Raw genomic sequence first — 26,990 nt, 5'->3', positions numbered from 1 at the left:
GGGAAGGGGGAGGGACAGGTCTGGACAGAGGAGCTCCAGTGCCAGGGCAATGAATCTCAGATTTTCTCCTGTCCAAAGTCATCCACAAAATCACAGAACTGCACCCACGCGGGACTGAAGTGTTTTGGTAAGAGCAGGATAATTGATTTAATTTATTTTTGTAATGTAGCTCCTACATGAAATTAACAGAAGTTTAGGAGAGAGACAACCCTCAACTCTCGCCAGTCACCTGCTCACTGCAGCCTGTCCTTCCCAGCACTCTTTGGTCTACAGCCCCTCCCCTGACTCAATGTCAATACAGCAGGAGCAGGAGCCCTGTGTCTTATCCATTTTTTTTCTTCAAACATGAAATAACAAATATAACTTGGCCATGTTCTGTTCTGCTCCAGACATCATACAGCAGTAAAGAGCTGCCCAAGTCCCATTGGTCACTGGTACAATAACTCTGTCTGAGTCAGTACTATGGGTTTAATCAGTGAAGAGCTCTAGAGCCCCATTGATCAGAGGTACTAGGTTGTATACTTGAAGGCAGAGTTGAGGGTTATTGCTGGAAGTTGCAGGAAGCTCAATGTGCTGTGACGCTACTCTCTCCCCTATACTGTGTGCAGGATACACAGGGTTCAGGCTGGTGAATGGCTCAGACTCCTGCTCTGGCCTAGTGGAGCTGCAGTACGACAGTAAATGGTGGACTGTGTGTGACCAGTACTGGGACCTGAGAGACTCCAGGGCTCTCTGCCAACAGCTGGGCTGTGGGGAGGCAGTAGCAGTGCCAGGACAGGCCTGGTTTGGACAGGGCAGTGGACCAGTAAGGGCTGATGTGTTTGAGTGCCGGGGCAATGAGAGCCGTCTCTCACACTGCGCTGTCTCTTCATGGGGGAGAGCAGGGTGCTCTCATGGACAGGACGCAGGAGTCATCTGCTCTGGTGAGAACCAACACACTTGATAATTAAATGATGTTAACTACTTAAAAAATATGAACTGTGTGCATGCAGCCATTACATGCAGAATGTAAACACAATTTTGACTCGTTGCAGATGCTCCACTTCCATTAATCTGTTGGATTCTAATGAAAAATTCTCCTTAAAATTCAAATTCCATCCATCCACTTCCTAACGGCATTCATCCAATTCAGTGTCACGGGGGAACTGGGATCTATCCCAGCAAACAACAGGAGAAAGGCAGGACACACCCTGGGTGGGATATCAGTCCATCGCAGTGCACACACAGACACAAACACACTTCTATTCTTGGACCAGTTATCCCAGAATTTAATTAACCTGGCAGAATGATTCTGGACTGTGTGAAACAGAAAAAAGAATATGCAGGTTGTTAGTGCTATGAGGCAGTGATGTTAACCAATGCCACCCAATAAGGGAAACATGATATCCAAACATTTTGTTGAAAAACTGTTAATGATTATTTTAAAAGAATGCTTCTTGAGGTTGAACACATGGATGTATCATGTTAATTTTACTAAAAGATAAAGGGTCAATCAGTCAGGTATGAACAAATTTTCTATCCTTTCACCTGGACAAAATAAATTCTCCATCTCTGTGGGCCTGTTTTATGGTACTGATGTTGACTGACAATAAAACGTGATGATCATTCATTTTATAGATTCATCCCTCTCAGCTCTAGAGGGTGGAGTCCGGCTGTCAGGAGGAGGGAATCACTGTGATGGCCGGGTGGAGGTTCACTACAACAGGACCTGGGGGAGACTCCTCCAGCACTCCTGGGGCTACAGCGAGGCCTCTGTGGTCTGCAGACAGCTGGGCTGTGGATCTGTAGTGCAAATATCCAACTCCTCTGTGTATGAGACAGGCGACAGTGCTGTGTGTCTGACAGGTATTCAGTGCTCTGTAGTACAAGTCTATAACTCCTCTCTCTATGGGACAGTGAAAGTGCTCTGTGTCTGACAGGTATTCAGTGCTCTGTTGTACAAGTCTATAACTCCTCTCTGTATGGGACAGTGACAGTGCTGTGTGTCTGACAGGTATTCAGTGCTCTGTTGTACAAGTCTATAACTCCTCTCTATATGGGACAGTGACAGTGCTGTGTGTCTGACAGGTATTCAGTGCTCTGTGTTACAATTCTATAATTTCTTTCTGTATGGGACAGTGACAGTGCTGTGTGTCTGACAGGTATTCAGTGCTCTGGGGACGAGTCTCACTTGATGAACTGCAGTTCTCCACAGACAGTCAACTGTAGTGCTGGACAGGAAGTGTCACTGCTCTGCTCAGGTAGGATTCATTTGGTCTGTATGAAGGTTTTTCATAAGTTTAATAAAATATTTTTACTGTGTTATCTGTTGCATTGCCCTGGTAGAAGTGGCCCAGAGCCAGGAGGTCTGAGTAAAGCAGGCTGAGCAAGCAGACAAAAGTGAAACTAAAGCCAGGCAGAATAAAAATAATCACCTCCTCTACCTAAACACCCAGATCCTTCTGCAAAATCGTTCCTTGAGAGATCTACTCAGTCTGACTGCTTTGGCATTCTTTCCACTCTTCAGTGAGAATCACAGTTCTCACTCCTACATCAACTGACATCTTGCCCTCTTTAAAAGTAACAAATGGAAAGAAAATACCTTAAAGAGCTCTTCTAAAGACCCTCCCTCTTTCCAAAACCCAGTCAACAACCTATTCTACAAAATTAACCCATCACACCTCTTAGCAGAATTTTCCCACAACATACCAAAAACCTGAAGATGACTGAATCTGTGCATTGAGATAAGAAAGAGCAGCTTATTTTATTTTGAAATCATTAAAGATCAACAATTAACAATTAACTTATTGTGTAATTTGGAAGGCAAATGGTTACACCCACAATTGCAATTAACTATTTGTAAGGGTTGTGGAATCGTTTCCTATCAATTTGGCTAGAGCTTTCATTTCTAATTACTATTTAGAATGTCTCAGAACAAAATCAGAACACAATGCATAGGCACAAAACATTAAACGTAACTGATACATAACAAATGTGCTGTGTATGAAATTAATTCTGTGAATTGAGTATTAAGATCTTGACATGCAACGCCTAAATTATTCACATATTTTAATATTTACAGAGAAAACAATGCAAAAATGTAAAAAATCAGTATTATAATGAGTTGTGATGGATAATGGAAGCAATATTACATACTGCTACTGAAGGTGAATAAATACTGAGAATCTGTGAAGCACTTGTCTGTTGTGAAAGACAGAAGTCACCTACTGATGAGGTGACTAATCAGTACTATCAGTACTGATATAGACTAGTGGTCAGTCTTATCATGCAGTTCTTAAATGTGGGACTCTGATGCACAGATACAACAGACTGGAAAAGATTCAGCTTTCTCACACCACAGCAGCTGACCACTGTAGTGACCGCACCTCCAAAAAAAGCGGGAATACAAGTCCCAGCCCTCTGTAGGCACATTGTCTCACACTCACTCACTGTACTGCTCGATTCTCCAATGTCTCACATACAGTCACTGTGCTGTGCTGCTAGACTCTCCAGTATCTCACACACAGTCAGGATGTGAACACAGGTTTGTGGAGTGAAAGGTAAGATGGTCTCTTGTTCACCCGCAATCCAGTCATACAGGTAAAAGAAAATAAAAATAAAGGTTGTGATTTTAATGTAATGTGTAGCGTTTCTCTCTCTCCAGGCAGTGCTGATGTGAGGCTGGTGAATGGAGCCAGTCCCTGTGAGGGGACAGTGGAGATTCACTATAAAGGAGAGTGGGGGACAGTGTACAGTAATAACTGGGATATCAGTGATGCTACAGTGGTGTGCAGACACCTAGGCTGTGGATCTGCTCTTTCAGCACTAGGAGGTGCTCACTTTGGACAAGGATCTGGATCAGTCCTGTGGCACTCAGTCTCCTGCAGCGGTTCAGAATCTGGGCTGAGGGAATGTGGAAAACAAGAAGCAAAACAGTTAAATCTCCCTCACAATGTGGATGCTGGAGTGAGGTGTTCAGGTAGGAGGAACTCCTCCACTGATCTAGAGTCCATCATCATGTCTTTCTACCTATGTGGGGACCAGAGGTACAAATACAGAAGACAGGAGACTCTGTCTGAGACTCAGACTGTCTGAGAGCTACAGCAGGACAAACACCTCCTGTCTGCTGTCTCTCAGGGAGGGAGAAGACACTCTTTCACTGAAAGCGAGATCAAAGCACAAGAATTCATATCATAAGACAGTAAAACGAACGATTGATTGAACTGAACAAATCAAAATCCCGGACCCTGGATCTGTATGTCAAGGGTTTCAGAGTAGTGACTTGGGTTACAAATCCAGTCTGTCCACCAAACAATGTAAATTATCAACCCCTTTCATTTCTCAAATAGTCTTGTTCTCCACTTTACTACTCCCTCTCTCTATAGCTATTTTTAACAATGATAACAATGAACCTGATAATTAACATTTTTTATTAAAAAAGCATTATATACTATTATTTATATAGTGCACATAACTATAAGCAATACATAGATGCCATAAATATGATGTAATCAATGTAATTGATGTAATTAATAAATATATTGTAGACATATTGCAAATTCAGAAACTGCACTCTTCAGTTTGAGAAAACTCTTCTCTTATCTGTGTGTCTCTGCAGCACGAAAACAGGAAGCCTCTGTCTGTCTGAAACAATAGCTCATCCTGTCTGTCCAGGACATTTAGTGTGTCTGTATCTATTTCACTGTGTCTTTAAATTTTTAACACTGGTGAGTAGAGAGTCTGCTGGGGTTCCAGTGTGCTGTGGGGTGAAATGTCTGCTTTCCTGGTGTCAGGTCAGCCTCCACCAGGTCTTCAGTGGATCTGGTCAATTTTAGGTGTGTTTTAATTGTATTTCGGTGTCAGGCGTTAGTAGGTCTGGTCAGTTTCAGTTGTGTTTTAATGGTGTGGTGTCAATTGTCAGTGGATCTGGTCAGTATCAGGTGTGTTTTAATGGTATTGTGGGCTCAGTGTCGTGGAGCTCAGTGCTGCAGTGCACTGTGTGTTCAGCTGCAGTACCAGCTGGCCTAGGAGATGATTCTCACTCAGAGAGTAGTGAATGTCATTCTGGTTCACATGAATGTAAATGAAAGATGAACTCTTAGTACAACACTGGATATAAAAAAATAACTAAAACAGTTTTGTTGGGCTTATTAGAGTAATCCAGTGATTCATATTTGCGTCTAACCTCACCCATATTGTAATATGGGCTAGATTATACTGGTGAAATTCTGAACCATTTTCATGATGGGGAATTAAAATTTTAAAAATGGCTCTGTTTAAAGACCTGTTTAAAGAGGTTGGAGCATGTTCTCTGTACCCAGAAGATGACTGAAGACCCTGATATATGTAACTGGTGCTGGAAACTGTGAACACCAATAAACCCTGTCTATGGTGCTTTTTCTGGAATCACCGCCTCACATAGGGTCTAATCACCACCCTCTATGGGAGACCAACCCAGCTTCCATGACAAAACCCAGGTGTGTATAAATAGAGCTGAACTCCATGACAGTGAGTGTTTTGATGTGATTAGATATTATGTGGATAAGCACAACTCCTGTAACGAAAGCGTTCTTTCAGGACCCTATCCAAACAACACGATCCGGAGTAGAGTGGGAAAAACACAGGGAAAAAGCATCTGGGAGTCAGTAATGAAACAGGGGGCGTGTCCATGGTGCGCTGGTGTTCAGGGGAGGTGTGGTCTAGGCAAACAATCCAGAAATAAGTCCAAGGGGGAATCCAAGCGGAGGCAAAAGTCCAAAACCGGGCTTCCATCTGAGACAAACTGAATAAAAACAGGAATCGGGTCGAACCGGCTGGGGAACGGAAACAGGAACTAAAACCTTAATAGGACCAGGCACTTCCAGGTCCCGGACTCGCCTGGTACGGAAACCAATGCAGAACCCAGAATAGAGTTAGCGCCTATCTTTTAAAGAGAACTTAAAAGGGGGCTGGAACAGGGAGCAGGTGCAGAGGGTGAGTAGAAAACAAGGAAGGGCTGGAGAGTCCATAAGAGGAGGGGTTAACGAACGTGACACTCTGGTCTGGTCTGCTCCAGAAATGCCAGGTTGTGACAGTCCTGGTCTTGTCCATAGTGTCTGTCAGTGCCCAGGTCAGAGGGTCCTGCTTGATTCTCTTGTTCCACGGGTGGTTCTCTTTTTATCAGTTCATAAATATCTATGCTTATATCATATCATAAATGCTTTATTTGCTGGAACTAGAGCTGAGTCTCTGACAGTCAGTCTGAATGCTGACCTGTGTCTCTATTGTTTCTGGGAAGAGTTTTACAGATGCTCACTGGACTCCTCAGTAGTATCTCTGGCCCTGGTGATGCCAAAGAGACAGAGATGAAAATCATACACTCAGACACAGCTACACTAGCCATTCTGTGTGTACAAGTCTCTTTCATTTCTTACTCAAGAGCTGGAAATAGACCCCACACTGCAATTTTAGGATTAAATAGCAAATAAGCTGAATCACTGAATCCTTTTGTACATAAAACAGCAAAATATCACTGTAAACCAAATATTTTTAATATTATAGTAATAATTGTTTGTGTTGGAAGGAACTTGAGAGATCTGAGAAACCCTCAACACCCTGGCAGCATCATATCCAAGAAAAAGGAACAAACTAATTTCATGATTGTTTTGTATTTTTTGTGGGCATGTTTTTATTGGAGAGGCTGTTATAGTGAAAATCACTATCAGGCCTCAAAATTATTGAAAGTTTACAGTTTCATTTATTGCAGGTCAATTGGATTCACTTGTATAGATTTAAATCCAACAAACCACCTCCAAACCTGACAGTTTTATGAGCTACCACAGCACAAGAGCTACAGAATGCAGGTTGTTTACAACTTGTACACATAATCTGATGACCTTCATTGTTGCTAAAGCTACATTTTTCATCGTAGATCTCGGCATGAGACTTCAGTTTCTCTGACTGCTATTGAGACTTCATGAGCTGCTCCTGTTGTCTGTCTAGATCTCAGCCCTCCTTCTTTCTCTCTTAAGATCTCAGTTTGTACTGTAACTCTCTGATTGTCCTTCTGCACCCCCTCCTGGATGAAAGGGTGCTGTGGCTACACTGACCTGCCTATATTAATATATCTAAAAAACGAAACTGAGTTTATTTAACAGTTTATGTGTCTGGTAATTTAGAAATGCTACAGAAACTTTTAGATGGACTAACAGATGGTTTCAAGCTGTTTTCAGTTTAGGATTAAAATATTTAATACAGAAGATCTACACATAGTTATCTCTTTACATTTACTTTAGTGTATCTTTGATATGGCGGGCCCATGAGTGGAAAAGGAGCACAGCAAATTAATTATGTCTGGAGCCTGGGCAGCGGCGAGGACTAAGGCATTTATTGGATGATGATAATTGAAAACAGAAGGAGGACTGGTGGAAGGCTGAGATGTGCAGATGAGGCAAGAAGGAAAACGGCAGGCAGGAGAGATGTGCCTGGAAATGCAGATGGGTCTGGGATGAGTGGCAAGGTCTGGGAACTGGAGCTGGGAGACCAGAAACTGGGAAAAAACTGTAGTTACCTCCTGGAAACCTGAAATAGAGAACAAACACACTAGGGTTATTGACTCAATGTCAATGTCTGAAAGGTTCCTCATTGCTTAAATAATAATTGCTTACATTTATATAGCACCTTTATGGACACTCCACTCAAAGGGCTTTACAGGTAATGTGGTCTTTCCTTCACCACCAATGTGCAGCCCCACCTGGATGATGTGACGGCAGCCATAGTGCACCAGAACACTCACCGCACATCAGCTCTCAGTGGGGAGGAGAGCAGAGTGATGAAGCCAGTTACGAGAGGGGGGTTATTAGGAGGCCATGATTGGTAAGGGACAATGGGAAATTTGACCAGGACACCAGGGTTACACCCCTACTCTTTTCAGGAAACGCCCTGGGATTTTTAATGTCCACAGAGAGTCAGTACCTCAGTTTTATGTCTCATCCAAAGGATGGCATCTGTTTACAGTATCTAGAAGGTCCCAGGACACAGGCCAGGCTTTTATACTGTTTTACAGTATAGTGTCCCCACTAACACCTCTTCCAGCAGCAGGCTTAGTTTTTCCCAAGTGGTCTCTCATCCAGGTACTGACCAGGCTCACACCTACTTAGCTTCAGTGGGTTACCAGTTGTGAGTTGCAGGGTGATATGGCTGCTAGCAAGGTCCCCTAACGAGGCTGATAAGCTGATTGTTGAGGATGGTCCTGACGAGCTCCTTCCATGTGTGGAATTCGCCATGGAATTTGATGGACTTATTGCAGGAGCACTGGGGCTCGTCAGGGCATCACAATCATGTTATGCAAACTATTAATTTGTTTTAATACTGCTACAATTTGTCAGATGCTTTGTGTATACCTGTGTCACATGTCTGGTCAAGTCTATTGTACTGGACATAGATGGATGTGTCCCTGACTGTAAAACTAGACTGAGATTACAACTACCACGCCAGAGCAGTATGAGACACTTTAAGCACACAGAGGGTTCACTCTGGTGTTTTTGATGAAGTACATGCTAGAAAGGGAACTAATAAGAACCTCAGTTAGTCTTGCAGCATCCTGAAGATTAAGTGTCAACTTCTCTTCAGGTACAGGAGTGCGGTTAGCAGGGGGCAGGAGTCTGTGCTCTGGCAGAGTCGAGGTTCTGCGATGGCCGTCCTGGGGTACAATCTGTGAGGCCGACTTTGACATGAAGGACGCGGAGGTCGTCTGTCGCCAACTAGACTGTGGATTTCCAGCAGAGCTGCTGAGAGGGGCTCATTTCGGAGAGGGGCAGGGGCTGTTCAGGACAGAGGAGATCCAGTGTCAGGGAAATGAAACCAGAATCAACGACTGTCCCACCTCAACCAGGGAGTATCAGAGCTGCTCTCACAGAAACGACAGCAGCCTGGCCTGTACAGGTGAGAGCACTGCTGTCTGGACTGATCCCCAGCTGTGTAAATCAACTCTCATTCTGAGCAGTGTGGGCTAATTACTTCTCTTCCTCATAACTTTGCCTACTAACGTTGAGAGTATTGTCTGTTCTACTGTGTCATCATCTGGTTTAATTAAATACCTAAAGACAGAATCACACCTGATTTCTTTTTTAGTTTGCATATCCTTGCTTTTCAGAATATGTTTTGCCACTTTTTAGACATTTTAATTAGCATATGTTTTTGCCTTTTGCATTTCAGGGCACTGTATATTGGGCCTCAAGCTAATATCTTTGGATCCGTCAGCAAGCTGCAGCAGGCAGTGGTCTTGTGGTCATGTGATTTCCATATTGCTTGATTCATTTTTGTTTGTCACAGTGTGACAGATAATTACTCTTGTGTATTAAAGTTAAATATTATTCAATAATAATGTGTAAGTATGAGATGTTATTGGACAATGAATACACTGTAAAATCAACCATTATAATACTTAAATAATTGAACACTGCGTTCATACAGTACAGCTCCTGACTCCCCTGTCTTTTGTATAAAGTCTAGAGTGGTATTAATGCTCTATGGCTCCTGACTCGCCTGTCCTGTCTGCAGAATACAGTGGCTACAGGCTGGTGGGCGGCCCTGACTCCTGTTCTGGCCAGGTGGAGCTACAGTACCGCAGTGAATACAGGGCAGTGTGTGACCAGTACTGGGACCTGAGAGATGCCACTGTTCTCTGCCAGCAGCTGGGCTGTGGGGAGGCTGTAGCAGCTCCAGGACAGGCCTGGTTTGGACAGGGCAGTGGATACAGAGGGGTTGATGTGTTTGACTGCCGGGGCAATGAGACCCATCTCTCTCAGTGTGCTGTCTCTTCATGGGGCAGAGCAGATTGCCCTCACGGGCAGGACACTGGAATCATTTGTTCTAGTAAGAATTAACATATATTTATATTTTCAGAATTAATAAAGCTTCAAATAAAAGTAGGAGGTCAAATCGAAATCTCTCCCACTTACTCACAAAACAGCCAAATCTATTTACCTCCAACTCAGCTACACCAGACCAGAAGTTCAAAGTGCCACTGAAAGCAATCCTCTTACTGGAATCACCAAGCCTTCCCTTCCTTTTCAAACTGTCCTGACTTCCAGCACAACCATGGTCACCTCTCACTCAGACCTTTATTCCCATAATCCTCTCTCATTTACACAGAGGTCCAGCACAACTTCTCAAGACCTCAAGACCACCCATTATTCCATCATTTCCTCCATCCTTTTCTGCCCTCTCTTTTCCTTCCATTACCCACCTCTTCATGCTGTTCTACAGGAGCCTGCCCTGCAGCTAATTCCAGCTCCACCCTCCTTGTGTTATTAACACACAAGTCAGTCCACATTCACATTCCTCATTCACAGCCCTCTCCTCCACAGATGCCAATACTGCAGTTTGTGCACCATCTAGTGTCCCAGTCACCTGTTGAGGTGCTGAGAATCTCTCCATCCCCTTACACGTGGGCTCAACTGACCTGCCCAGCACTGGCACATCCTCTTCAGCCATGAGGAAGCTGCTGCACGGATGCAGTTGAAGTGAAGGAAGGGAAACTAGAAAAGATGTGCAGAGTTATGGGCACCCAGCCAGTATTTATACTGAACAGAGAGGAAGTTTGAGATTAGAACTTGTCCAACCAAATGTCTGAAACCATTTTGAAAATTATTAGGAATATGTTCAAAACAATGTGTTCTGATTTAATAAACTGGGATGTGTCATGCTAATTTAATATGAAAAAAATGTTGTTCCCGATAACCCTTATGTTTTATGATTCTGATGTGAGAATGACAGTAAACATTATGATTCATTTTTATAGGTTCCTCCCTGTCAGCTCTAGACGGTGGAGTCCGGCTGTCAGGAGGAGAGAGTCACTGTGATGGCCGGGTGGAGGTTCACTACAACAGCACCTGGGGGAGACTCCTCCAGCACTCCTGGGGCTACAGAGAGGCGTCTGTGGTCTGCAGACAGCTGGGCTGTGGATCTGTAGTGCAAATTTCCAACTCCTCTGTGTATGAGACAGGCGACAGTGCTGTGTGTCTGACAGGTATTCAGTGCTCTGTAGTACAAGTCTATAACTCCTGTCTGTATGGGACAGTGACAGTGCTGTGTGTCTGATAGGTATTCAGTGCTCTGTAGTACAAGCCTATAACTCCTCTCTGTATGGGACAGTGACAGTGCTGTGTGTCTGACAGGTATTCAGTGCTCTGGGGACGAGTCCCACCTGGTGAACTGCAGTTCTCCACATACAGTCAGCTGCAACACTGGACAGGATGTTGCCCTGATCTGCTCAGGTAGGAGCCACTCAAAGTAATTTTTGATTTTTAACATATACATATTGTAGGACATAAAACACAAACACTAAAATTCAAAACATATAATAACAGGACCTGGAAACAACAGTTAAAATATTGTAAGAAGTGATATTTGTACCTATTTAAAGTCTTAAGCCCATTAATTTGAACAGGTAAAAAGCTGGGATAAATGTTTCCTGAAATTTGAGTATGACTGTAGAAGAGATTCCATATGTTGTTCAATCGAATCATCCCATTCTGTAGAGATGCAGTGTTTAGTCATCAGGTTAATCCACTCCTGACCACAGATGTGAGGCCTGTACTTCTAATTCAGTAAGAGCTCCTTTCTTGCAGTTGTGAGCAACAGAGATAAAAACTAAGAATATCTGCATGACAAGTCAAAAGATTAGTTAAAACAGCTGGGAATGATGAAATCCTACAGCTTAAGGAAACAAAAATTGTATGCATTTCTTTTTTGAAAATGAATGATTGGTGGGCAATATCAGAATGTATGGATATAGATGCACTTCCTTCATCATGAGCAGAGTATTGAAAGGAACTGCTTTATTAGGTCCATAAAAACACTCTTCTTAGTTGTACTAATGATTGGTAATGTCTTATATTGATTGAGCTGGATTTCAGTGGATATCACAAGAAAATAAATATTAAAATATTCCGATTTCTAACAACTCTATTGAAGATAGAGTATCATGCTGTCACAGAATCCAAGTGCAATTTACGGCTGGAAGGATGTGCCCTTAAACATCTTGGGATGTAATATCTTGGGAACTATAGACATTATTAGAGGCCTGGTTCAGAGCTTGAATTGAAGCTAATCTCTTGGTTATAAAGCCTGAATCATCAGATTTCTTGTATGTCTTACTGTGTACAGTCACTTGAAAGAAATATGCATAACACGTTTCATTTTTCTTTCTTCAGAATTATTTTTTTTCATGTTGAGGCACTCTGAGAAAGATGAAAACATAAGCCTTGTCCTATGAGTCTACTACCTTAGATAGACATTTGAGACAGATTGAACAAATATCCCAAAAATGTCTGCGTATATTAAATGGAGACATAACCTGGAATGTTTTTTCACTTTCCCAAAAAAATAAAACAATATAAAAAACACTGAACTAGACAGTGCTGGAGAGGCTATATATATAGCATTTAAGCAGTAAAAAAGAAGACTTCTTCCTAACTGATTACTCGCTGATAAGAATCTGATTGATCTTCACTTGACTGACAGGCTGACATGAAAAGTAAAAGTAAGCTTGGCTTTTGCTAAGAATTTCCCTGAACATCTATAATAGGTCCCTAAGCCTGTGAATGGTCTGACTTCACTGACTGACAGCTTTTTATACCTCTGTTTGGATTTTCTATAGGAGGTATAATTATAGGCTAAAAATCTATAGTTTTTCCCTAGTTATAGAAAACTTTTTTTTATTATTTCTATAATATGAAATCCTCTATAATGCATAACCAGGCCAACCAGAGAATCACCCTGCATCCTAAATGAACAGAATATCATTAATATGATGCCTGAAAGAGAATGAAAACCTTTTATTTTAAATCTCCTTCACCAACTAGGGGAGAATGTATTTAGCCTGAGGACCGCACAAGGAAGGAAATCAGACTTTTCTTAAATTACAAGTCTGAGATCCCTCTTAAACAAGGTTCACGTTATTTAACTAGAATGTGAGCTCCAATTCTTCTCATCTCTTCTTTCTCTTATATTATATATTAATATATTATGCTTATATTTTATCCTGTGAATTTCGACTGATGACTCTAATGAGGAGGTAAACCAAAGATTCCCTTTGTTCCTCTGTGCTTACGAGTTCTGCAGCTGAGTAAACTACTACTTTTTAAACTCCTAATGTTTTTATATTCAACGATAGCTTGAATGGCACCACACCACCTATAATGATATATGTGTCTATATCACTGGGTATTGTCTCTCCTAGCCCAGCGCTCCCTCAGGCTGGTTGGGGCAGGTAGTGACTGTGCTGGGAGGCTGGAGGTTTATCACAATGGCTCCTGGGGGACAGTCTGTGATGACTCCTGGGACCTGGCAGACTCTCAGGTGGTGTGTAGACAGCTCCAGTGTGGGATGACCCTCAGTGCCCCAGTGCCGGTCTCCTTCAGCCAGGGAACTGGACCTATCTGGCTGGACGAGGTGGGCTGTCTCGGGAATGAGTCGTCTTTATGGGAGTGTCCTTCAGCAGGGTGGGGACGGCATGACTGTGGACACAAGGAGGATGTGAGAATCCTGTGTTCAAGTAAGTGGGCTAAATAATCCAGAATCTTAAATTCCACATTGGAATTGGATATGGTTTGCGTCTGGAGTGCTTAAATATATCTTATTGAGGAAAAGACTGAACTGGATGCAGAATTAATTTAAAAATAAATATTTATATACTGATGGAAAAAAGAAATGCAACATTTTCTGGAATACATATACTATAGTTATAATTTATGTACAAGCAATACAGCTTCTGCAGTGAGGCATTGCAACTTGCCAATCACACAAAAACCCGTTAGGTGCTGTTTTACCCAACAAGTTCCAGGTGGAACAAAGGCCTTAATTCAAAGGTTAGGTCACTGCATGAAAAAGGCCACACTTAGTCAGTTTTCTGTGCATTTCATAATGCCTCATATGTCACCAAAAGCAAGGAAGAGGGCCATTGGCATGCTGAAGGCAGGCATGTCATATGCCGGCTTTGCTAGACACTATGGAGTAAGCCACTCCACTGTGTCCCAGCTGCAGAGAAGGTTTCAACAGACTGGCAGGACAGATGACCATCCCAGATCTGGTCGCCCTTGAGTGACCACACCAGTGCAGAACCGACACATCAGACTGGTCCATCTGAGAGATCGTTTCAGATCTGCCACCCGTAATGCTGCTGAAACTGTTGGCAGACACAATGCCCACATCAGTGACAGACCCTCTGCTCACACCTCCTAGATGTCACACCCGACTGGCTTCGGCCAGACAGAGGCTGCGATGGACTTGTCAGCAGTGGCATCAGGTCCTCTTCACAGATGAGTCACACTTCAGCCTTTTCAACGCAGATGGGAGAGCCAGAGTATGGAGGAGGAGGTGTTGTGTTTCTTTTTTCCATCAATATATTTATGATACATCTGCACATATTGACATCCCAGTGAAAATAAATAAAGAGATAAAGAAACTCTGGCACTGAAGGTAAATATATGAATCTCGGTCCTCCAGTAAAATCTAGGTGCCAGGTCTCATGGCTCAGTCACTTAGTTGTGCTGCTGCTGAATAGGCAAGCTGATCAGAAAGTTGCTGACATTTTGGATCCAATTATTTTAATTCTCAAAGACTTAATGGAACATTTAATCCTACTGACACATCTCTCAGACAAAGCTTTGTGTATTACACTGTCCAGATTCTGAAATGAACAGGACCACACACTCCTGTCACCTTTATGTCAACTGTGTGATTGTACAGCTGTCCTTGTTTCATTATGTGAGTCAGTTATTACTGCATTAGTACAGGAAATGAGACTGGTAACTGTTCACATTTTTTGTATTCCGCCTCTAACCAGTTCAGAATGAAACTCTGGGCTCTCTTATTAGGGTTTGTTTCCATTGACTTTCCCTGCTGTCTTGCCAGATCACACTCTGATGAGGCTGTCTGCAGGCTGTTCAGGACAGGCAGAAGTTTACTACAATGGCACCTGGGGCAGTGTTTGTCAGAATGGGATGTCTGACATCACAGCTGCAGTGATCTGTAAACAGCTGGGCTGTGGAGACAAGGGCACCGTCAGAGAGACAAACTCCAGGCTGAGCCCAGATCCCAAATGGCTGGACTTTGTCTCCTGTCGCAAACACGACTCCACCCTGTGGCAGTGTCCCTCCTCCCCCTGGGGTCAGAATGAGTGTGAAGACAGGGAAGTGGCTGAGATCACCTGCTCAGGTACAGACTGGAGAGTGATGCTTTTTCAAGCAGTTCTTAAATTATTTTCACATGTTTAGGGCAAGGACTTTAAACAGAATTCTTGTCAATATATATATATAAACAAGTAAAATTAAATAAAAATAAATGTTACACCTTATTTTCAACAAGTTTCATTCTTATATGATTATTAAACTACGAAGGTCCTGGAAAAGAAGCTGACAGAAGCACTCCAGTCCCTCAGCAAGAGCAGCCTCAGCAGTACTGCCCAGGTGAGTCCAGTGAGCAAAACAGTCGGGCACACTCCAGCCCTGAGCTGAGGAACAGTAACTGTACTGTTCTCTTCTAGATTCACTCAATATCTCACTGATCTCTTTGGGAGTCAAAGTCATTAAGCAACAGCAACATTCTCTTCTACAGTCGCTCGGTAACCTCATTGCTCTCTTCTAGAGTCACTAAGCTGAGGACACTCCGTAAACTCACTGCTCCCTTCTACAGTAACTGAGCTGAGGGCACTCGGAAACCTTGATGCTCTCTTTCAGTGTCACTATTCTGAGGACACTCAGTAACCTCTCTGTTCTCTCTCAGTCCCACTGGCTCTGCGACTGGCTGGAGGCACAAACTGCTCTGGTCGGGTGGAGCTGTGGTATGAGGGCTCCTGGGGGACAGTTTGTGATGACTCCTGGGACCTGCAGGATGCCCAGGTGGTCTGCAGACAGCTGGGCTGTGGGGACGCAGTGAACGCAGCAATAGAGGCCTCATTTGGACCAGGGAGCGGCGCCATCTGGCTGGATGAGTTGAACTGCACAGGCAGTGAGCTTCATCTGTGGGACTGCTGTCACTCTGGACTGAATCAGAGCAACTGTCGGCACAAGGAGGACGCAGGTGTTACCTGTACAGGTGAGATTGGAGGGATAGAGGATGTTCAATACATTACAAATTTGAATTCATATCTCTGCATGAGTTTCTTGTTCTGTCATTGTCATTGCTTTAAATTAATCACCATTATAAACAGGGGTACCAATAAGATCCTGCTGAGCTATATACAGTAACCAGATATAATTAGTTCCCTGACAATCTAGTCTTCTAGTCTACATTTTGCTCTGTCTCTGACCCCCATTCATAAGCACTTTTGTCCTCTTGGACAAATGTGAAAGCGTTTCTGTTTGGACAGACAGTCAGACCATGTGTTTGTTTGCTCTAAAACAAGCTTTTTTTTCTTCCAAGGTTTGCCAGTTACAGAAGCTAATCTAACAGCAACAACAGGTAAATAACAAGGCTTTCCTGTCCCAAATCACCTCTTTTCTCCAATCCTGGGTTTTCAAAACTGGTCTGGTGGAGGAGGTGGGTTGACCTTCTGTTGGTTTTTGCTGACATCACAAAACGGGGACCCTGGAAAACTCTTAACAGATAGTAAGAGACGTCTGATCTAAGCTTCGAGGATTTGTATTCAACCAACACTGCATCTCCCCTTCTGAGTTCTTCTCCTTTCCTGGCTTTTCCAGTTGTCACTAAATCACCCAGACAGCCAAAGCAGGAGGCAGGAGGCTGGACTGTCCCGGCTGTGGTCTTCTTCCTGCAGGGAGCTCTGGTCTTTGTGCTTTTGGTCCTGCTAGTTGGGCAGCTGATACAGAACAGGAGACTGCGTAAAGGTAAGAAGTGAGTCCAATTGGGAAAACCCTGAGCAGAGCTTTGTGTTTATTACAGTGATAAGCTCATGCAGGAGGTCATGTATGTGCAATCTGGAGTTATAAAATCCATTTATTTGCAACTGTATATCCTGATAATTAATCTTAATGAGAAATAATCTATTCACATTGAATTTCAAACTATACATCGACCTTACAAGGTGAGAGATTCTTCCCAGGTGAAGTCAGGAAATCAGAGCTTCCAGACTGGGTGTCCAAACCTGTGCTATTCAGAATTCAGCTCTCATCATTTCACAATCAGGCAGTGAGATGTGTGCTGGCCTTCACAGAGCTCTTACCTGACAATAAACAATAAACAATGGTCCAGGGATTGCAGTCTAGTGAGATGATAGGCCAAGGTTCTGGGGATTTGAGTTTTGCATTTCTGAAAAACTGAGCTTCTTCTCCTTGTTCTGTGTGCTGGGAGTATTATAATCCCTGAAAAGTGATGCCATGTCTGTGTGGGGGAGAAGGGCGTAAGAAGATGTACAGTGTACGTTGTGTATTGTACACTAGCCCTGGTGCTTCAACGTGAGGTTCTTCAACAGTCCACTTCATTCTGTACAAGTGATTGTTGTTCTGGTGTGACAATTCTGTGTTCTCTTAAGGATCCACTTGGTCCCACTTGTCATTTTAGGTATTTGACAGACACTTCTGAGTGGTCACTCTTTTCACATTGAAATGACCTTCACCTTATTGCATCAGGAGACTGCTGCTGGTTTCTAGTTTGCCCCTTTTTCTGGAATGGCATGATTATGAATTGCATTGCTTTGTTGTTTTCACATTCACATTGTTTTCACATTCTATGTGGATGTAATCAAAGATCCGAGGTTCAACTCTGAGAAGTAATCAACCTCAATTATCCACAGAAGTATCACTCATGAAGTTAACCTGAGTGATTTGTGTTCCTTTAATGTATTCCTTTCTGCACTACATATGCACTATATAAGATATACAAATTAGAATTTCAAGAAGCAGCAACGGTCTTCCACATCTAAGTAGAAATGAAAAAAAGGAACTTATCCTTGAAAGATATGACAAATAATTTGTATTAAACTCAACATGTTGAATTGCATATTTGCTATTAAACAATAACAAATGGTTTTGTCTCCCTTCTGATAAAAAAATACCCATAAAAAATATAATATTAATAATAAAAATATGTTTTAAACTTTTTCTCAAGATATGCAGCAATGTGTCTGCTTGTCTGTTGTTTTCCAAAGCTTTAGCTGAAGCAAAGGTCAAGCCCATGAATGAAGCTCTCTACCAAGAAATTGACTTCACACTGACTGCAGAGGGAGCCCTCAGGAGAGGTGAGTGGACACACACACTGGCCATCAGCCAAAACAGCACCCTCTCTTGTACAGGAGGCAAGAGAACATGCCTCTCCGCACTCAGTATTACAGTCTCAACACTTGAAGAAACACACTGCCGCAGAATGTGTGTGCACAGGTTGTCATTGCTGACTCTGTGGACCAATTATTATAAGATAAGATCATTTTATTGGCCATATACAATTACTTGTATTAGGAATTTGTCCTTTCGCATACCCCAACTTGCTCTCCATGAGACACACATATACAGGGAGAGAAGCTTGGGATCAGAGCACAGGGTCAGCCATTTATATGGCACCCCTGGAGCAGTTGGGGTTAAGGGCCTTGCTCAGGGGCCATGGGATTCAACCGACAACCTTCCAGCCACAGGTTCAGATCCTTAGCCACAGACCCACCACACCGCCTTCACAGCAGCTGGAGAAAAATCTTCATTATTTTAATAACTGGATGTGAATTTCTTGATTAGCAGTGGATGCACAGCACTATTAAGCAACACATTTGAATATCACACCTCATAGCAACAGTGAATTTACTCTTAGGGGAACAGTGCATGAGGAAAGATAAAGACTTATTCTTGTTTAACTGAATAGAAATAATTCAGTGCAGCATTCATCCTGTCACTTTTTAAAAGCACAAACTCTGAGTTAGTGTTCACACCCTGGTTTTTCCCCAGTGGGAAAAGACATCAGATACAGTGAGGCTGCTATCTGACTGCAGGTATCTCTGCTCTGTCTTCCTTTTCACAGGGAGATTCCTCTCTGATGAGGTGCCCTCTGAATACGACGATTTGGAGGACAGTAAGGGAGACCCAGACCCAGGTAAACATAGCCCCCTTGCACATGTGTTTCTATCAACACCCTTAGAAGAAAACAAGTTTGTTGTTCGAAATCTCGGTAAATCAATTTGACAATGCAAAAGGCTCAGTGATGTCTTTGTAACATGCTTGTTATGTCACAGGAGTGGTAGTGTGATGTTGTTGGGTACATTAATGCCACCTTCAATAGTAAGTTCATTTTTGCAGTCATTTTCACTTGATCACTTTTTAAATATTTCTTTTCACTTAGTGTTATAACAAATCCTAAGTCAAAGTCATAATCCCACTTTCAACCCCAATGTCATAATTCTTTAAAATTGCAGTACATGATATGGGTCACTCATGGCTTTGTGAGTCTTATATCACCGAATCATATACTTGTCATACAGGGATGATGTGTCCCCATCAGTACAGTGGCACTAAGCATCAATCGGTCCATTTCACAGAAACTAAATAACTACTCATGAAAAAGTGTCACACACAGCTAAAGTAACAAATTGATTCCATTCCATCTTATATGTGTTTAATATAGTCTAAAACATTTTCATTTGTATGAAATCAAACTAAAACGTTGCCACTCTGTGGTCAACATAAGATACATATTTCCCCAGATCCTCCTCATTTGTATCTTCCTAGACACAATTCCACAGACACACACAATTATACAGCCACACATACAATTGATGACGACTTGCCTTCATATGTGTCAAGACTGTACTAAATGTGTTACACTTTTTTGCATATAAGTAATGATATTAAAATATTTTTTGTCTGAATAATGGACAGTTTCTCTACAAACCTTTTTTTCTTGGTTTCCTACAACCTATTGAGATATAGTGGGGAACAGATAGCTGCATCTACTAAAGAGTAAACTTTTCATTTTAGAGGATGAAATAGTTTGACGTAGTTAGGAGTAATTAAAGAAATTAAAATATAGAATCTAACCACATTCACAAGAAGTAAGAAGCAGAAGAAGAAAATGGCAGTGTGTTTATTGAAATTAATTTACTAGGTGAAACACATACTGTAAGTAATTGATCTCTTGTTCCCAGGAAAACTCCTCTGTGATGAGCTGCAGTCTGAATATGATGATGTGGAGAACAATGAGAATGATCCCATCTCAGGTGAGGGCTGTGGAAGCCAGGGGAGCTCACAGTAGGCGTGGGAGGTTCAACAGGTCTTCAGATAGTTCACAGGGAACCATTCTAAAGTCAACTAGACCCAGGACCAGACCTTAACTGTGGTTCAACTGTCAGGGGGTCTTCAGGGTTTAATCCCAGCACATTGAGAAAGAGGGTTTCTTACAGTGGGTCTGACTCAGTCTCTGGAGTCCCATCTGGAATCCCTGCTGAGAAACAATACATTTCTGAATAAACATCTATTATTCTATTAGTGTTTTCTATTCATATATTCTGTTTTCTATAGAGTTTATAACAGAAGTTTGGAAGAAAGATTTTATCCTAATCTCACTTGCTGTTCTTCTGAATTTAAATGTACCTATTGGGATGTTTTCACAATTAAACAATTACACAAATACAGCAGGGAATACCTGAGCATTTGAAAACCCTGGTAGGCATGTGTAACAATACTTATACTCATCTGAAATAGGGTATTAAACACAACAAATGTGTCATCATGGATAAAGTCAGAGAGCTCTCTGAAGACTGCATATGAGGTTATTCACCAATCTCCCCTCAGAAGTGCCAGATGCTAACAGTCTATTATAGGAGGTGTTCCGTAAGTGTAATCCCTGACAAGGGAGGATTTACAAAATATTACATGGATGTAAATAAATATGATTTCTACTGGACTTTATGTACAGTACTATAGAAATTACAATATAACATTTTTAGATGTTTTTAAGCGAGACACATGATCTAAGACATACATCTGTTTTTGATGATTCTGTTTCTGTTTCATGGGGGATATGAAAAAATCTGGAGTGCACATATTCTGTATTTTTTAATTTTCTATTCTTGCCCTGACATACTTCTGGGCTTTTTTACATTAAGGGCTACTAGGTCTGAAGCAATGTACCCAGATATCAGAAGCTAGTTACTAGTGATTTTTTGGAATAAACTTTTGTATTCCAAAATGTGTACACTCTAAACAAAAGGCGAACATAGCTATAATTTCCTATATATCCTTTCAGTAAATAATTAATAATTATTAAATTCTAGTATTGACTTCTTTCACTAACATTTTCACATAATGGCAAGAATGCCCATTGCAAGTTTCTCAGTGTTGATTGTGCCACATGTATTTTGTCTCTTGACAGATGCTTCACACAATTTATATCTTTTCCACAACCTTGTTTCTTTGAGTAATGAGATCTTGAGGGTCTGTTTCTGTATGAAATACTCTGTTTTCTGTACCCTGTTCACCTCTTCTGCTGACTGTGTGTCTCTGGCAGGTGTCTCTGCCATTTCTCCTGAAGTGCAGAGTCTCCTGGCCACACAGTCCATTGAAGATGGATGTGACTATGATGATGTCGGAGTCTCCTGACCACACTACCCTCTGAAAAAGGATCTTAGTATGATTATGTCAGAGCACTGTGCAGCTTTGTAGAGGATTCATCCTGAAGTCAGATTAGAGTTTTTAACTGAGTAATACCATTATGATATGCCTTGTGTTTCTGAGTCATCCCTGTTAAAATACTGTTATATTTCCCTTAATGTATGTAGTTCTGTAGGTTATGAGGTGTTTGATTTCAGATTATCCAGTAACTGTACAGCTGAAAACCTGTACAGTACCCACACAGTCACTGTCCTAGTGAGACCTTGTTACTGTGTCTCCTGCTGTGTCTCTCAGGCTGTAAGACTGACCTGCACTTTTATACCTTTACATTGAGAGACACTGCACTACAACAGAAGGTCTATATGTCCTGCAATTCTGAGATAAGAACTGAATTGTGATTGTTGTTTCCCATTGTCTACTGATTACAGATGTGTGTCATTATCAGAACAAGTAGATACAACATTAATTAATGATCAGTTAATCTGGCCTGATTTCATGTCACTGCCACTTACAGAGTGCTACATATGGAAAATAATCTGCATACATTATAATTGCATCTGTATATTTAGATGCATAAAAGCATCTCACACACAGAAAAATGAAGAAAATAACTCTTACCACCATTCAACCCAGGACACAGCAGCGAGGCTCAAATTCTAGACTTTTCAATCTGAACTGATGACCCTTCCTTTCTAATGAGCTTTTCAAAGACTGAATGTAACCTACTGTATATGTTGTTGTTTTTTGTGCTGAATGATTTTTTTTTTAAATCTTAATTACTCGGATAAGACAATAAGACTAGTGTTGATAAGATGATTGTTGAGCAGGCATCTGAACACACAGAATGAAAGTCTCATTCCTGCTCAGTGGCTTTTCTGGTTCTCCTTTTAGTTTAATTTAGCTTTTTATATTTGCAGAGGAAATGTTTAATATGTTGTTAATCTGATTTATTTACTACACATTGAATGTACTGTATCACTTTGAATTAACCTTTTAAATAAAGCTTTACTTTTCATTGATCTGGTAAAAGTCATTTTCCTGGTCAGTAATAAAATAGTGAAAATGACAGTAGAATCTTGCACAACAATGTATCAAGCTAAGATTGTTTTCCTCTCTAGCAATTTAGAATTATGTTTTAGAGTAGTACAGCTGTGAGCTTTTGAAAGGACGTACATTGTGTTTCCACATCATACTTCCTGATACAAATAATGTTTCCATGATGATAGAACTTCACAGATCCAGCAGCTTGGTAAAGAAGTATATTAATACTGTAGCCAGATGATGAATATCAAGGTATTGAGTGCTCAGTGCTTCGGGTTTAACTTCCCTGGCTGAGGAAAGCATAGTGCTGGTAAGAGATCAGTGTCTTCACATCCCCTCCCCAGGGAGAAAATCCTGCAGCAGTGGTGTTGCAGTGGAGGGAGGGGATAGAAAAGAGGTGCGCAGCACCCTCTGTAGCCAGAGAGCTGTTATTAGCAGGGAAGCAGAAGTACGAGGTTAGAATTTGACCTCCACCTAAACTTATCTGAATAACATTATATACAGATGCAGCCACTCAGAACACACAGTATTTCTTCCAGTTAAAGTTGTGCGGTGCCTTATGCAATTCACTGGCCAAAGACGATCAATAGGTTGCACTTAAATGTTAGTGAAACATTTACTTCATTTATTCTGTTTCTCTACTGTGCATGTTTGAATCTACTTAATATTGAATATTAATATGGAATTTTACAACTAAGGCTAAATTTTGGTAGCTGAAAATAAAAACAGAAGTACTATATAGCACAATTTTGTTTTGATTTGAACCAATGTTTGCATCTCAATAATCCATTCATCCTTGAAAGAAGCAAAGACAGATGTGTTTTGAATCTCACAATGATCCTGTTCTCAATCCAAAAGAAAGGTTTAATGTGATCCCACTAGAAAAAAAGTCAATTTCCATCTGAAATGATGTCCCTTCAAACAATTTGTAATATCTCTAGAAGTTTATACAGTAGAAGCCTGGTTAATTGCTTAAATTTAAACTAATCAGGACTATGAGAATGAGATTTGATTTTGAACTGGGATTTAAATAAATAGGAACACTGCACTCCATTGTGCTTTTTGTATGACAAAAGGTGGGATTCCTGTGTTTTTGATAACTCAGTTGTTAGAGCGGAGGAATATAGTGGGAACAGTGAGGAATCCTTCGGTCTCTGGTTTGAATCTGGCTGGAAGAAAGGTGTTTTTTATTTTCTTTAATCAAAAAGTGAAAATTTGTCATTCACTTAGACGTCCAACGAAAGCTGAGTGAAAGGTGAAGAGCCTTCTGTTCTGAATTCTCCTCACGTTTTCTGGGCTTGTAGACTCCTCACTCTTCAGACTCCAGACTCCAGACTCCTCACTCAGATAAAGGTAGTTGTCGGGAGTTCAGTTCAGTGGTAGAGCACATGCCACTCATGTATGAGGCTGTCTCCATTCAGCAGGGTCATCACCCTGGATTTCTTCCTAAACGCGATATCTTTCCTTACTCGTGTGGCTTCCCTCGTGTGTGAATTTCAGCGCGACACATACACATTTATCTGTTTTATAGAGATTCTGTTTTAAATCAGTTAAAACGAAAGAAGCACTAATTAAATACATGTAGAAAACAAAAAGGGGCGATGTATTACTAGTAGTGGAGCTGAGCTCTCAGTAGTGCAGTTGATGTTGTTAAATCACTTATTATGTTTTTAAACCACTATAGTAAGCACTGGCATGGTGGTGTGTGCAATCCTACCCAACCTTTCTATCGACTGTATGAGTCTCCTGTTCCATCTCCAAATCTTTCCACACATTTCGCCTGTTTCACCACCGTTATCATTAGACTATAGCCACTAATACGAGAATACTGTTCTGAAAGACTGTCTTAAATAATAATGTTGAAAAGGGTAATGATAACAGTTTCTTCATTAAGGTAACCATACATTTGCCTGTATAGTACAACTTATTATCTGTATCTCCAAATCCCCAATATTTTCTCATGAGAAACAGAAGTGTAGAGTCAAATCAAATTAAATAATACAACAAATCTATTCAATTAACACCCAGATGTAACAGAACTCATTTAAGACTTACACCCCTTTAAATATGTATTTCCTTAATTTCAGATCTCTCCACCGGGATACCTGGAAATTCACAAAAGCATAATACAGCTACTAAAGTACTAATGTTAAAGATAACATTAAACTTTATTATTTAGATATCACACTTTTATTAATAAAATATGTATTGATAAAATTCCTAATTGTAATTGTACAATTGTAGTGTCTGGAAAGCAATTTTAGTTAAATATAAAAATAATTTTCAAACAAGTGGTGCATCAGTTCATTACTTAAGGACGATATTATTTCCACTACATTCAGGACAGTTCCAATGTAATCTATTGTTCCGCTTAGTCTGCTACTTCAGTAACATCTAATGGGCAGCAGCTGTTATTTTAGGTTTGTTGCAATTGAGAACAGGTTCAGTACAGACCTGCTGACACATTTCAGAGGCCAAGTTTGTTGCAACTGACCCGCTGTAGCTACCAATCAGCAACAAGGAGAAACAAACATCAGTTTTGCCTTTTTTTTAAAAAAAGGGAAACAGAGTAGTAGTTATTGAGGTCATTTCAGGTACAATGTAAGAACTAAAGTTAACTAGTCCCACAGTAATGCGTGGGGTCCTATTAACAGAAAAAAAATAGTTGTAACCCAAAAACACAACAAACACAAAATGAGAAGTCTTCCGGGAACCTAGGTAAATCCCTGTAGTTGTCTAACAACTATAAAAAAACAACCAAACGCAACAACTTCAAAAGAAAAAGAACATTTAAAAACAAATCTGGGGAACAACAAAAACAGAATCTAATGCAAGAGCTTTATTAAGTCTTCAGTGCTCCACTCACCTCAGTAGACCTCTCTCATATATTTGTGTGCAGGTCAACTGGAGGTACACATTCCATGCTGAAAAGAGAAGGAAACACAATGTTTCAGCTGTGGAGCCTTCTTTGATTGTGACTCGAAATAAACCTTTACCTTTACTTGTTCGTTTGATGTTAATTTATCTCCATCAAATACCTAAGAGTATCTAAACTCGACAGTTGCTTTCAGTAGCTAAAGACACTGCGCCAGGTGAGGCTTGAACTCACAACCTCGACATGACTCCGCTGTGCACTGCTGTATAAGTACCGCGCGCTGACCGATTGCGCCACTGGAGCTGTGCGAGTTGTGCTCCTCATACAGACTGACGCTGCAGAAACAAAGGGTGAAAACGGTTTCGGTTGTGGATCCATCTCCTCATGGGGAAAAGCAACAGTAAAATAGCAAGGAAAATACAAGAAAAGAAACTGAAAGAATTGTGCTAACAGCAAAGAGGGACGGAGGGAGGTGGTCGGACAAGTAAATCATCCCGGCGGATTATTTGTAGGGACATTTTTGAGTCAATCAGCACACGGATCTCTTCATGTGCCTTAAGCTGTGCAGTTTGTATTTTCGATGTCGATAGGTTTCTTCAGAAGTCCAGTAAATTGACAATAATGGAGAACTAGCTGACGCACCCCGTCGTGAAGACCCTCTGTAAGGTGATTGCACGTTTCATTTTCAAGTCGCCTCCTTTACACGCAATTGCAGCCCCGACAATGAGAGAAAGCATGAGAAATGGCTTCAATTTCAATGTGAATCGCAGTACAGGCTCGATGGCTTCACATCTTCCATCGATCACATAAAATTGCAGTAAAGCGCTCTAAATATGACTCTGAAGTACTGGGAAAGATGATTATTTTGAGCGTGCCTCCCAGGGTCTGCTACGAGGCTGAAGTTGGCTTCTTATTCGCCAGCTTCTTCGCGTTTTTCGTTCCACCTTAAATGCTGCTGCTGTGATGTTATGTCGCCTTTCGCCTGTAGATGGCTCTCGTCGATCAGTACTAATCCGGCTGGAATACTGTAGACATCCTCAGTGAAAGGGGATATCCAAATAAATAGCGACTGTCCAAATTATATTTTTGTATGGAATATATTTCAGAAAATCGCAAACCAATTTTGAAAACTCACCATAACACGGACTTACACTGGGAAAAGGTGATTGCACTTTCTGCTTATTGCTACGGCCTTCCCCCCCAATTATGAAAATGTCTCACAGTTCTGACACCGACGTGTGAAAGACAATGTAACAGACTATCAAAATCCTGAAGTACAAAAAATTTTAATGCACCAGTTTTTTAAATATGACCCTCTGATCTTGGCATGTCAGAATACATTGGGAAAAAGTATGGCGCGAATTGCATGAATTGCAATGGCACACATTGTTGAGAATATCACTGACCTTGCCGATATTTGCAGGGGATACGAATATTTTGTACATGTTGAACTACAACATGTAAAAATTGAGCTCCTTAGTCAATATCACTGGGAATGTCCAATAATGACGAACATCATTAGCTCCAAGGAAACTTAGACTCGCACATGGAGTTTTATCTTT

The 26,990-nt window shown here is 41.3% G+C and overlaps 2 protein-coding genes and 1 non-coding gene across 3 annotated transcripts; 2 read left to right on the top strand and 1 right to left on the bottom strand.

Annotated features, from left to right (window-relative positions):
* Positions 1 to 608: 608 nt before the first annotated feature.
* LOC148806030 (scavenger receptor cysteine-rich domain-containing protein DMBT1-like) lies at positions 609 to 4,074 on the top strand (the record flags this gene model as incomplete). Its single annotated transcript, XM_088909686.1, has 4 exons — positions 609 to 923; positions 1,618 to 1,845; positions 2,142 to 2,240; positions 3,644 to 4,074. Coding segments are annotated over 4 exons (1,073 nt in total), but the record flags the coding sequence as incomplete, so codon positions are not given.
* A 676-nt stretch (positions 4,075 to 4,750) lies between these two features.
* LOC148806029 (antigen WC1.1-like) lies at positions 4,751 to 21,500 on the top strand. Its single transcript, XM_088909687.1, has 15 exons — positions 4,751 to 4,772; positions 8,590 to 8,901; positions 9,520 to 9,834; positions 10,763 to 10,990; positions 11,139 to 11,237; positions 13,205 to 13,519; positions 14,878 to 15,180; positions 15,363 to 15,431; positions 15,748 to 16,059; positions 16,387 to 16,425; positions 16,665 to 16,811; positions 18,071 to 18,160; positions 18,928 to 18,999; positions 20,048 to 20,119; positions 21,409 to 21,500. The coding sequence occupies exons 1-15, from the start codon at positions 4,751 to 4,753 to the stop codon at positions 21,498 to 21,500; spliced, it is 2,487 nt and encodes an 828-aa protein (XP_088765813.1).
* A 4,137-nt stretch (positions 21,501 to 25,637) lies between these two features.
* Positions 25,638 to 25,731, bottom strand: trnai-uau (transfer RNA isoleucine (anticodon UAU)). The gene is made up of 2 exons: positions 25,694 to 25,731; positions 25,638 to 25,673 (listed from the first exon to the last, which is right to left on the bottom strand). It is a non-coding gene; the product is annotated as a tRNA-Ile (tRNA).
* Positions 25,732 to 26,990: the final 1,259 nt, after the last annotated feature.

This window comes from Atractosteus spatula, unplaced genomic scaffold, assembly GCF_055471065.1.
Source record: "Atractosteus spatula isolate fAtrSpa1 unplaced genomic scaffold, fAtrSpa1.hap1 Scaffold_61, whole genome shotgun sequence".
Classification (NCBI taxonomy): Eukaryota; Metazoa; Chordata; class Actinopteri; order Semionotiformes; family Lepisosteidae; genus Atractosteus; species Atractosteus spatula.
The sequence above is the reverse complement of the archived record's forward strand: the minus strand, read 5'-3'. Positions and strand labels throughout refer to the sequence as shown.